This window comes from Bison bison, unplaced genomic scaffold, assembly GCF_000754665.1.
Source record: "Bison bison bison isolate TAMUID 2011002044 unplaced genomic scaffold, Bison_UMD1.0 scf7180017864365, whole genome shotgun sequence".
NCBI classification, from domain to species: domain Eukaryota; kingdom Metazoa; phylum Chordata; class Mammalia; order Artiodactyla; family Bovidae; genus Bison; species Bison bison.
Window position 1 is genome coordinate 1,900,392 of NW_011494937.1, and position 12,687 is coordinate 1,913,078.

At 46.7% G+C, this 12,687-nt stretch overlaps 1 protein-coding gene across 1 annotated transcript in view; it reads left to right on the forward strand.

Moving 5' to 3' along the window:
* CACNA1A (calcium channel, voltage-dependent, P/Q type, alpha 1A subunit) overlaps positions 1 to 12,687 on the forward strand; it is a 255,016-nt gene that overhangs the window by 121,315 nt on the left and 121,014 nt on the right. Inside the window, 2 exon segments of the mRNA XM_010855524.1 lie at positions 424 to 431; positions 4,567 to 4,760. Coding sequence (XP_010853826.1) covers positions 424 to 431; positions 4,567 to 4,760 — 202 coding nt within the window.

Here is a 12,687-nt window from a genome sequence, read left to right on the forward strand (position 1 = left end):
CGATCTGGTCCGAGCAGCATCATAGATTTTTTTTTTCCCAGCCTTCCTCCCCTTTCTTTTCTCCCTTGGGGACAAGCTCCTGGACAAGATCTGCAGGGCTTTGCTTCGTTCTCCTGGAAGCTGGGAGAACATCTTCCCAAAGCTAAGGCAGGCAGGGGATGAAACCGCCCCAGAGATCTTGGTTGTTGCTGGGATGTTACACTGGGGTACCTGAGAAGCTGTCCCAGGGTAAGTGGTTTATTGGGGAAGTGATCCCAGGAAACACCTTCAGGTGAGTGAGAAAGTGAGACGGGGGGGATCTAGTAACATCTAGGAACGTTATCAAGTAGGTTACCATCTTGGGCAAGGTCACCAGACCTCAGCTCCATTGGGCACCTAGGGGAAACAGGGTAGGTTGCATGCCTTAGACCCATCCCACATGAGGGGCACAGGAGCTAGGTATTTATCCACCAAATTCTGTCCGACATTGGCGGGGATTGAGCCCCTTATGGGCATTAATGCCCTGGCATAGCTGGCTGCCCCAAACGCTGGGCAGGTAAAGGCATCAAAGATATTTTCAGTGGGAACATGTAGGGGCAAAAGACAGCAGAATACAAATGCAGTGCCTACAGCCTCTGCCTAGCTACCCTGCAGCGACCCGAGACCCTAGCATGTGCTGAGTTCTGAACCTCCTTGTTGTTGTTTAGTTACCAAGTCGTGTCCAACTCTTGGTGATAACATGGACTGTAGCCTGCCAGGCCCCTCAGTCCATGGGATTTACCAGGCAAGAATACTGGAGTAGGTTGCCATTTCTTTATCCAGAGGGTCTTCCTGACCCAGGAATCGAGCCTGCGTCTCCTGCATTGGCAGGTGGATTCTTTACCACTGAGCCACCAGAGAAGCCTGAAACCTCCTTACCCTGAAGGAAGGGAGAGTTAAGGGTGACTCGTCCTAGTCTCCCCAAGAAGATGCCTTAAAACATCCCACTGGGAGTCCTGGCACCAGCCAATCAGCATCAAGCACAAACAGGATCTTGGCTCCTCCCCTCCCCACACTGTGCCACAGTCAACCCCTTAGCTTAGCGGCTTCCCTGGTGGCTCAAGTGTTAAAGAAGACCCCTGCCAATACAGAGACATGGTTTTAATCCCTGGTCCTGTAAGATTCCCTGGTCCTGTAAGATCCCCTGGAGAAGGAAATGGCAACCCACTCCAGTGTTCTTGCCTGGGAAATCCCATGGACAGAAGAGGCTGACAGACTACAGTTCATGGGATCACAAGAGTCGGACATGACCTAGAGACTAAACAATAAACAAGAAAGGATCAGGGAGGATGACTCAGGAAAAAAACCAGGAAGACCGGAAGTCACAGACTTAGTCTCTGAAACAGCAGTGAAACAGCCTGGGTGTCCCTCAGTTCAGTTCAGTTCAGTCGCTCAGTCGTGTCCGACTCTTTGCGACCCCATGAATCGCAGCACGCCAGGCCTCCCTGTCCATCACTGACTCCCGGAGTTCACTCAGACTCACGTCCATCGAGTCGGTGTCCCTAGCTATCCGTATACTCAGGGACCTAATAGCTTCTGCATTCATCTTTGACTACGTCTCCTGCTATGCAAACCTGGCTACTTGCTCTCTGAAGCCAAAGAACCAAATGAAATCAAATAAGAGGGAAGCTTGTATTTCAGTACTTGGACCATGGGCCTCCTTGCTGTGGACGGGCTGAATGACAGTGTTAGTCGTGGGTCAAGGAAACTGCAAATGGAGACAGGGGAGCCTGTGTGAGAAGGGAAGGAGGTTTCAGGCCTGCCTTATTGGGAAGATAATTCTGTCCTGGAGTGGCTTCCCATCCACCTTCTCTTCCTGGTGACCCCCAGGTAACCCAACCCTCTCCCCAGACCTCCCAGAGGGCAGGAAAACCCTGTAAGGAAGGTTTATTCAAGATGCTCTTTTTTTTTTTTTTGCTTCCTTTTTTCTTGCTCCTCCCATCTCCTTCTCTCCTGGGCTTGTGAAGTTTGCTCAATATGGGATGTCCTAATTATTTCTTTCCCCAATGAAGAAGGTGTTAATTGAGACAGAGCTATTTCTGCTCCTGGCCTCGACACCTGGGCGGAAATGCTGGAGGGAGAGATGCAGGGCAGGGCCCCTTGGAAACATCAGCCGAGAGCAGAGAAACCAGGACTCCTGGATCCTGGGTTTTTTGTTTTTGTTGGTTCTCTCTCTCTCTCTCTGTCCAGCCAAGGGGACAGAGGACTGGCTTGAGTCTAAATCAGGGTTGTAAGGGGACAGACGTGGGTGGGGCAACTGGAGGGTAGGAGGCCTTGATTTAGGGAAGATGACTGAAAAGCTCACAATTAAAAATATAAGAACGTGTGAGTAAGAGACAGATATATACAGACACCCAGGCAGCAGGTTAATTTTAAAATATATTTATAACCAAATTCCTCAGACTCTCTGGATGGTTGCTTTTCTAGAAGCAGCCCCCAGAGTGTTTCGTGATGAGGGGGCTGGCAGGTCATAATCAGGAACACCGCTGGGCATAGCTGCTGAAGGTGGTCAGATTTCTCCTGCAGACAGGTTCTCCTTACAATCAGGAACCAATTTCCTGTGTGCCCAGCACTGTGCTAACACCCAGAGAAAGGAAAGGTGGGAGAGCTTCCTGTTTTCCAAGAGCTTCCAAAATAGTTTGAGGAAACAAGATTCCTCATCTGGAACTAGTCTGTAGCAGTGCAGGTTAATGCCTGCTTTTATCTCCTCACCAAATGTGAACATTTGGAAGCTATTGTAGCCCTGAGGTGGGGAGGAGGGGCAGGAAGGGACCAGTAGACTGGCCTAATCCAAGAGAGGGGAGGGTGTTGGTGGATGGGAATTGAGCCAGACTTGGACAGAAGGTGAAAATGGAGAAGGTTTGGGACAGAGGCAACCTTCCCAACAAACCGTGGTTCTCATTCATGATAGGAGCCCATGGAATTTTCCCTTGTGCCCCGAGTCTTATGTTTAAAAGATTTTGCCTTCCAATCTGTATTCATGAAATCAGCCCCTGTACCAAGTCTGACATGAAGGGGAAAAGTATTTCCCACAACTTAAACTAGCGATTGGGATGTCAATGCTTCTTGAGTTGTAGGCATCCCTTCTGATATGGCAAATGTCATTTTGCATGGCCTAGAGTTTCTATTTAACAGGAGTCTCAAAGGCCAGTAAGATTCATGCATTCTGTGTTGGCTTATTTCTCCCTGTTTCTTGCTAAGTGGAGGTTAAGAATGGTCTGTAAACCCTGTATGTGGCATGTGCATTGAGATATATTTTTGTTTCATGGGGAGTTTACACACTCAGCTGTTTGATTTCTTATCGGACAATATCAGTCTCTAAAAATCTTCAAAAGTCTCACTTGCTGAATAGGATCCTGTCATATCTGTGGCTCTGGTCCAACGGGATGCTCTGTACACACCCAGGATGTTCTGTACTCCCCTGAGTCCGTGTTCTCGTGAAGGCATCTCCTCCCCCTCCCCTTCAACACCTTAGAATTCAGACTCAACCTTGATCACTCAGTCTGAGTTTGCCAGGAAGCTGCCTTTGGTTTCCAGCAAAAGGGGTGCCCATTGACATGTGTCTCTTTCCTTGTGACATTTTCACAATCTGCCTCTTGCTGTCTGGGGAGAAAGCTTAGCTCCTGTGCCTAAGGTGGAGCACTGCGTGTACTGGCCTCCCTCGCCCCCAGAACGGCTCCCTGAGCCCAGTACATCTCAAGAAAAAAAAAAATCAGTCAGGCTATAGAAGAATAATACAACACAGTTGACGAATTTGTGCTAATGGAAGTCTGGAAAACACTGCCCCCAACCACTTCAAAATGCACACAGCAGATTTACCAAAGTTGACTGTTGTAGGGACCTTAAAGTCTATCTCAACAGATTTCAAAGGACAGAATGATACAAAACATATCTTCTGACCACAGTGCAATTAGGCTAGAAATTGGTAACAAATAGATAACACTAAAAGTGTTTGGAAATTAAGAGACATGCTTCTTATTTGTTGATGAAATGCTAAGATGTCTGAGATTTGCTTTTAAAATATTTTAGTGTGGGGAGGGGATGTGGATGAAACAAAATTAGCCCTGAGTTGATAAATGTTGAAATTGGTGATGGGTACATGGGAATTCATTACATTACTCTATTTTTGTATATATCTGACAAATTTTTGATGCTTCTTGGTTATCCACAAATCAGAGAATAAATAATAATGGAAACTGCTGAATATTTTACTTGAACAATAATGATAATAATGCATGACAGAATTTGTGAGGTGCAGTTAAAGCTGCACTTAAAGGGCAATTTATAGCCTTAAATAACATTAATCTGTCTCAAAAGTCTAGGAAAAGAACAAAAATGGAACACAACTTAAGAGAAGAAATTAATGAAATAGAAAACAATGAATAGATCAACCAAGCCAAGCATTGGACTTTTTAGAAAAAGACTGATAAGTCCATCCTAAGAGCCATTTTCCTGCAGATTCAACAGCATTGAATGTTCACTGGCCTGTTTCCCAGAGCTGTTTTTGCTGGCCCTTTCCCCTGACTTTGCTCCTCTTCCGTTTCCTAGATGACATTCAGGGTGAGTCTCCAGCACCGTGTGGGACAGAGGAACCTGCCCGCACCTGCCCCAATGGGACCAAATGTCAGCCCTACTGGGAAGGACCCAACAACGGGATCACTCAGTTTGACAACATCCTGTTTGCAGTGCTGACTGTTTTCCAGTGCATCACCATGGAAGGGTGGACTGACCTCCTCTACAACGTAAGTGATGGGGGTGGTGGAGAGCCAGGCCCAGCCAACTCCTGAGGCTGGAGTGGAGGGACCCTGAACCAGGGAGGCAGCCAAAGGACAGCTCAATATGGCCCCAGGAGAGCCAGCCTAAGGTTCCGTCCTTTGATGATATGGGCGTCTTGTCCTCAGAACTCTTAATAGGAAAGGACCTTTGGGAGGTGAGAATCTAGAGGGCACACAGATGCTGAATAATTTTTAATTGCACAAGTTTTTAAGTATAATTTTAGATTTTTGAACATGTAAAGGTGGCGTGAAGTTAAAAACCAACGTAGAGGAAAGACAGAGACGTGTCTTGGACACCTGTCCAAAGGGATTCTGTGCTGGAGCTCTTGCTAACTCTCCTCCAGCTGTGCCCCTCCCTATGGTGCTGATGGGAACTGGTGCCACCACCCCTCCACTTGCTAGATCATATTTTGGGTCATCTGAGATCCTAGCATTCCCTGCCCAAGCTTAGATTCCATGAACTTGGATTCTTCCATGAGTACCCTTGTATCCCCTGAGGTCTAAGAATGTCCTTGGGGTAGCTGTTGGCACAAATGCGGCTGGAATGTGGACATGCAGATTGGCACGTCCAGGCATGTGTGTGGAGCCCTCCCTCCCCTGCCCCCAGGTGGAGGCCATGGTCAAGGGGCAGGGAAGCCTGTCCCCACCCCTTAACCCAGTGCAGTCATCCAGACTCTCAATTCTAGACTGACCTTCCCAGTGCTTATGAAGGTATGTTTGTGCAGAAGCATAGAGCATGTTTTATTTAGTAGTTTTTAAATATTCACACATATTATGTGGGCCTCAGTTGGTTCTCTTGTCCTCAGTCTTGAAAATGTTAAGGACAGGTCTGAAAGGATGTGCACGCCTCCCTGCCTCCCATTCTACCCTGTTCCCTGTCCCCCATCCCTGGACAGTTACATACATCACACACTGCACAACCGCATCTTGGGAGTGTCATTCATATTATAGACCACATAGATTTCTACCATTATGTCCATATGTCCATTAGACAAATCTAAAGGATGTGGGGAAAAGCCATGGTGGCCTAGTTTGCCTAAAGACCTGGCCTGAGCATAGCATCTCTAGGAACAGACAGCAACTTGGAGATCGTCAGGAGCTTTCTTGGGTCAGGTTGTGTCACGGGGTTGGACATCCAGAAAGAGGTTCAGAGGAAGACAATGGGAATGTGCTCAGTGGTGGGTGAGGAAATGTGAGCAGGACAACAAATTTCCAGAGGGTTCTATAGTTGGAAGAGCCACTGTCTGAGGAGATACTTACCCTGGAAGCTTCGAGCTGAACCACCTTGAGAGACGCAAGCTCAGGGGAAACAGTTGAAAGAACAGAGTTAGGCATCAGGCTGCCTGGGTTCCCTTCCCGACCCCACCACTTCCACGCTGTGCAACCTTGGGCAAGTCGCTTGCACTCTCTGTGTCTCCGTTTCCACATGTACAAAATGAAAAGCACAATCCTACCTACAGGGCACAAGGACTCAGTAAAAGTGAATATATGTGAAGCATTTAGAACCATGGCTGTAGGTAAGCTCTCTATAAGCCAAATTTTCCACCCCAACAGGCGCTCCTTTTTAGAAATATATGAATTTTTCATTGTGAAAACTCTGGCAGCAACTGAGGAAGTGAGGTGAGCCATTGGGTCCCACTTTGTTACCCGCTCTCACCCCACTGGTAACTGCCGCAGAGTAGCCATCTAGAACTTGCCATGCAGTTATATCCTACCTTCATGCTTTGGTAGAAACCCGAGCAGGAATTTGAGCCTGATGTGAGCCAAGAGCAGTAATAAAGTACCACACTGAGTGGCTTAAAACAACAGACATTTATTACCTTACAGTATGGAGGCCAGAAGGTGTTAGCAGGGCCAGGCACCCTCCAAAGGCTCTCAGGGAGAATTCTTCCTCGCCTCTCCCATCTTCCGGTGGCTGCCAACAATCCTTGGCATTCTTTGGCTTATTGATTCTCTGTCCTCCTCTTGAATATCCCATCTGCACAGGGCCATCTTCTTATAAGGACACTTATCGTGTTGGACTAGGGCCCACCCTACTCCAGTATAATGTCATCTTAACTAATTACATCTGTAATGACCCTATTCTTCTTTAAAAAAAATTTTTTTTCTTATGTGATTTTTTGGCTGGCTGCACTGGGTCTTCACGGCCGTGAGCAGGCTTTTCCTAGTTGCAGCACAGGGGCTTCTCATTGCAGTGGCTTCTCTAGTTCTGGAGCACAGGCTCTAGGGCATGAGGGCTTCAGTAATTGTGGCGCGTGGGCTAGTTGCCCCATGGCATATGGAATCTTTCAGGACCAGGGATCAAGCCTGTGTTCCCTGCATTGGAAGGTGGATTCTTAACCACTGGACCACCAGGGAAGTTCAACCTTATTTCGTAAATAAGGTCACATCCTGAGGTCGTAGAGGTTAGATTTTCAACTTATCTTGGCTGGGGGGCGGGGGGTGGGGCAGTGGTGAGGGGGAATTGCATAATTCAGTTCATAGATCTCCCAAATAAACTACTTGCACTTGAACCCTTGTCTGCTGCTGCTGCTAAGTCGCTTCAGTCATGTCCAACTCTGTGCGACCCCATAGATGGCAGCCCACCAGGCTTCCCCCGTCCCTGGGATTCTCCAGGCAAGAACACTGGAGTGGGTTGCGATTTCCTTCTCCAATGCAGGAAAGTGAAAAGTGAAAGTGAAGTCGCTTAGTTGTGTCCAACCCTCAGCGACCCCATGGACTGCAGCCCACCAGGCCCCTCCATCCATGGGATTTTCCAGGCAAGAGTACTGGAGTGGGGTGCCATTGCCTTCTCCAGAACCCTTGTCTGGGACTTCCTAAATTAAGACAGTCCACCTCCCATGGGAGGAAGGCTTAAGAAGAAAGGGATATATGTATACTTATAGCTGATTCATGTTGTCATACAAGCAGAAACTAACAAACATTGTAAAGCAATTTTACTCCAATTGAAAGTAAATTTATAAACAAAAAAAAGAAAAGACAACTCCTCAACCCAAAATACAACCACTAGGATCACTCATTGCTAAGGGCAGAAGCTAAGGTGGGATCTTTGAGTTTCTGCTTAGTGAAGACAGAGCTGTTGCTTTTCCAGACTCATCTGAGCCCTGCCCATGTGCTCTGCCATCTGCCAGGCCTGCCCTAGGACACGCCTAGCTCCATCCGGCCACAGGCAGGAGCAGTGTCTGGACTCTTTGTCCTTTATCTTGTGCTGGAGCCAAGCCCGTGGGCATGGCCTTACCAGCCATTGTCAGGTGACATCCATGGGAGAGTCCGGAAGCACCTGCTTCAAGCATTTTAGAATTCACAGGCATGGAGGCCAAACATCTCTTTTCTTTTCTCAACATTGAAATCCATTTGTTTATTCCATAATTACTTATCTTTAATTATTATTTTTAAAATGTAACTAATTAATTTATTTTCAGCCAACTTGGGTCTTTGTTGCTGCACGCACCTTTTCTCTAGTTGTGGTGCCTGGGTTTCTTATTGCGGTGGCTTCTCTCATTGCAGAGCATAGGCTCTAGGGCATGCAGGCTCAGTAGCTGTGGCTCACGGGCTTAGCTGTTCATGGCATGTGGACTCTTCCTGGACCAGGGATTGAACCCATGTCCTCTGCATTGGCAGGGGGATTCTCAACCACAGAGCACTAGAGAAATCCGATAATTACTTACTGAATGTCCAGTGTGTGCCAGGGAAATGATCAGGTGATCAGGGATAGCACAATGAAGAAGAGAGACAAAAATCTCCACCCTTGTTGGGGAGACAGATGTGACCAATAAACGTTGGTAAATAATAAACTACTCAGAATGTGGAAGATAGACCTTAAGCAAGTGTATAATGTGGGACATAGTGACTTGACCCGTTGTCCCATGAGGACCACAGCAGCATGAGAGGACAAGCGATGGGGTGCAGGGGCCAGTTTAGGTCAGGCAATCAGGGAGGGCTTCTCAGAGGAGGGGACGTTTCCACAGAGAAGAGAGTCAGGCAGATGTTTTGGAGAAGAGCGTTCTTGGCTGAGGGAACAGCAGCTCACCTCATGGTATGTTGGGGCCCCGTCCAGGTTTTTCTATTTTTCAGTTTATCTCTTTTCTTTCCCACTTGATTTCCCAGTTAAAGTGCTTTTAGAAAAAGCCTAACCTTAAGTAATCAGAAACACTGTCGAAGATTTATATCAGGATGTGCACCCCAGCATTATCTGTAAAAATAGAACAAAACTGGAAGCAACTGGTTAAATACCGTATGGTCCCTCCATATGATGGAGTATCATGTCGTCATTAAAAATCATCTGTTTGGAGAATATTTAAGGATTCAGGGAAATGCTCACCATATATAATGACAAGTAAGGGGAACTGATTCTTTTAAAAAGAACCAAGGTGTGCATGCTGTGCTAAGTCACTTCAGTTGTGTCCAACTCTTTGTGACCCAATGGACTGTAACCCACCAGGCTTCTCTGTCCATGGGATTCTCCAGGCAAGAATACTGGAATAGGTTGCCATGCCCTCCTTCAGGGGATCTTCCTGACCCAGGGATCGAACCAGTGTCTCTTAGGTCTCCTGTGCTGACAGATGGGCTCAGGCTAACATTGCAAAATACCATAGACAGGGCAGCTTAGACAACAAAAGTGTGCTTTCTCATAGTTCTGGAAACTAGAAGTCCGAGATCAGGGTGCCAGCATGGTCCAGTTCTGGCGAGGGCTCTCTTCCTGCTTGCGGATGGCTGCCTTCTCACTGTGCCCTCTCATGGTGAGGGGGGAGAGAGAGAACAAGCTCTCTGGGATCTCTTTTTACAAGGACACTAATCCCATCATAGGGGTCCCACTCTCCTGACCTCCTATAACCCTAGTCACCTCCCAAAGACACCATCTAAAAACTGCCATTACATCAGGGATTCAACTTATGAATTGTGACATAGTTCAGTCCATAGACCCTTATAATCTCAAGTGTATAATCTTGAAAATATAAGGGAAAAAAAGACTGAATCCACTGTACCAAGATGGCATCTAGGTAGTGGGACTTGGGAATCTTTTTCTTGATACTTCTCTATATTGACAAATTTGTCTACAATGAGCACAACTGACTTTTTAAAACTTTTTTATTTTATGTTGGAGTATAGCCAATTAACAGTGTTGTAATAGTTTCAGGTTGACAGAAGGGGCTCAGCCATACATATATGTGTATCTTTTCTCCCCCAAACTCCCCTCCTATCCAGGCTGCTACATAACATTGAGCAGAGTTCCATGTGCTATACAGTAGATCCTTGTTAGTTATCCATTTTAAATATAGCAGTGTGAACATGATTGATTTTTATCCTCTTTTTTATTGAAGGATAGTTGATTTACAGTATTGCATTAGTTTCAGATGTTCAGCATAGTGATTCCATTATTTTTTGCAGATTGTATTCTATTTTAGGCTATTATAAGATATTGAATATAATTCCTTGTTCTATACCATAAATCCTTGTTGCTTATCAATTGTGTGTATAATAGTTTCACAATTTACTTTTATAATCAGGGAATATATTTAAATTTGTCTTGCTCAGTGTTTAGGAGGGAAGAGAGATGTTTTGGTTACTTAAAGACCAGGAGATGGGAAGAAAGGGCAAGAGAGAGCATTTTCTGGGTGCCCACTGTATTCTGGGTGTTTTTATTTACATTACCTGTTCAGAGAGAGTACACACAAAAATAAATAAATGACTTCTTGATTCACGTAACAGTAATAAGTAGTCATCTTATTACTTTATTATTAAATTAACAGAATAAGTAAAGAAGGGACAAATCTTTACAGAAGAATTCCATCCCTTTCTCCAGGGGATCTTCCCAATCCTGGAATCAAACCCAGGTCTCCTGCATTGCAGGCAGATTCTTTACTTGGGAAAGTGAAGGGTTAACTTTTTCAATGTAAATTCAGACTCCCTAGTTTCTGTTCTCAGACCCCAAAGGATTCCCACCCCAGTTGAGACTGAGAGAATCTCACAGAGACTTCTTTGGTTACAGTGGCTAGGAAAACCCTCCAGGGAGGTGATAGTTTAGCAAGTAACTCAAGTTCTTGCAGTCTGTGTCTGGCTCAGCCCCCACCACAAGTTACCAAGTCCAAAATGTCAAGAGTGTTGATGTTGAGAAGCCCTGCTCTAGAGGACCAGGGATCCTTGGAGATGGGCCACTGGGGCATCCCTGAGCATGGTGGACCTATCTCCATTAGGATTTTGTGGTAGGGTAGGAAGACGATCAGCCCTGGGATTTCTTTGGAAGGAATGATGCTGAAGCTGAAACTCCAGTACTTTGGCCACCTCATGCCAAGAGTTGACTCATTGGAAAAGACTCTGATGCTGGGAGGGATTGGGGGCAGGAGGAGAAGGGGACGACAAAGGATGAGATGGCTGGATGGCATCACTGACTCGATGGACGTGAGTCTGAGTGAACTCCGGGAGTTGGTGATGGACAGGGAGGCCTAGCGTGCTGCGATTCATGGGGTCGCAAAGAGTCGGACATGACTGAGTGACTGATCTGATGTGCCTATCCAAGCCCAAAGACTGCAAAGGCAGGTATATGTTGAAATTCTGTGCCAGAAGTGTAGTCCAAGTCATTTTTAACTGCTAGAGAATGAACCTCAGTCAACATAGCCAGCTCCCTTGTCCTGAAGCCTCTGAAGGACCCACATGGCTCCAGTGCCCACTGGACAAGCCTCATTGCTGGACCTTCCTGGGGACCAATCTGGATCTGAGCAACATACTGGAATAATAGTGAATTATCAGCCATTTCATCTATGCCACATTATTCTAGGTGTTTCTCTGTGCACCACCTGTGACTCCTGTGGTAGAGTCTTAAATATCCCCATTTTACAGATGAGGAAACTGAGGCCCAGAGCCACACATATGGAGTTAAGGTTGGAATCCAGCTCTGACTCAGCACTGGCTGCCTTGGAATCTGCCATTTGCCGCCTCCTGCAGCAAACAGGCTGGAGGACTGGCTCTCTGAGCTCAAGGGGGTGGGCCGGGGGAAGCCCAGGAGGGCTGCACTGGGGCCGTTTGCTAGAGCATTGTGTGCTGCTTGAGCAACAGGCAGTCTCATTTCACAGGGACCCCCTCACCATATGTGCCTGCATGACTCAAAAAAAAAAAAAGAACAGAAATCACCCCACCCTACGCAGAGGACATCCCCAACATGTTCCTCATCATCTGGGCCAAAGTAGAGTGGGAGTGCGGTGTGGGTGATGGGACCTGCCCTCTTTTGGTTGCTACCCGGGCAGGAAGCTAAAAGACTGGGGTCCTGGCAGACCCAGTACATCTAAAGTTAACATTTTGCCATTTGCTGAGAGCCTACAGCATCCATCCCTACATCTTCCTTTTATCATCAACTGATCCATAAAACAGCCTCATGGGACTTTGCTGGTGTCCAGTAGGGAAGACTCCGTGCTGCCAATGCAAGATGCCTGGGTTTGATCCCTGGTCAGGGAACTAGATCCCACCTGCTGCATCTAAGACCAAGTGTAGTCAAATAAACAAATGAATATTTTTAAAAAGTCATGCGGGGAGATATTTTTAGGTCCATCTTCCAGATGAGGAAACTGAGGCCCACAGTGATGCAAGGACCTGTCAAGATCCCCTAGTCAGAGTGGTGTAATCAGGATTCAAACCCAGCGCTGGGCATTAACTACTACACTCCCCTGGTGGTGGTGTTTAGTCAGTAAGTCATGTCTGACTCTGTTGAACTCCATGGACTCTAGCCCGCCAGGCTCCTCTGTCCATGGGATTCCCCAAGCAAAAATATTAGAGTGGGTTGCCATTGCCTTCTCCAGGGGATCTTCCTGACCCAGGGATCAAACCCTCATCTCCTGCATTGCAGGCATATTCTTTACCACTGAGCCACTCCCTCCCTCTCTCTAAAAACTCCCTTTCTCTT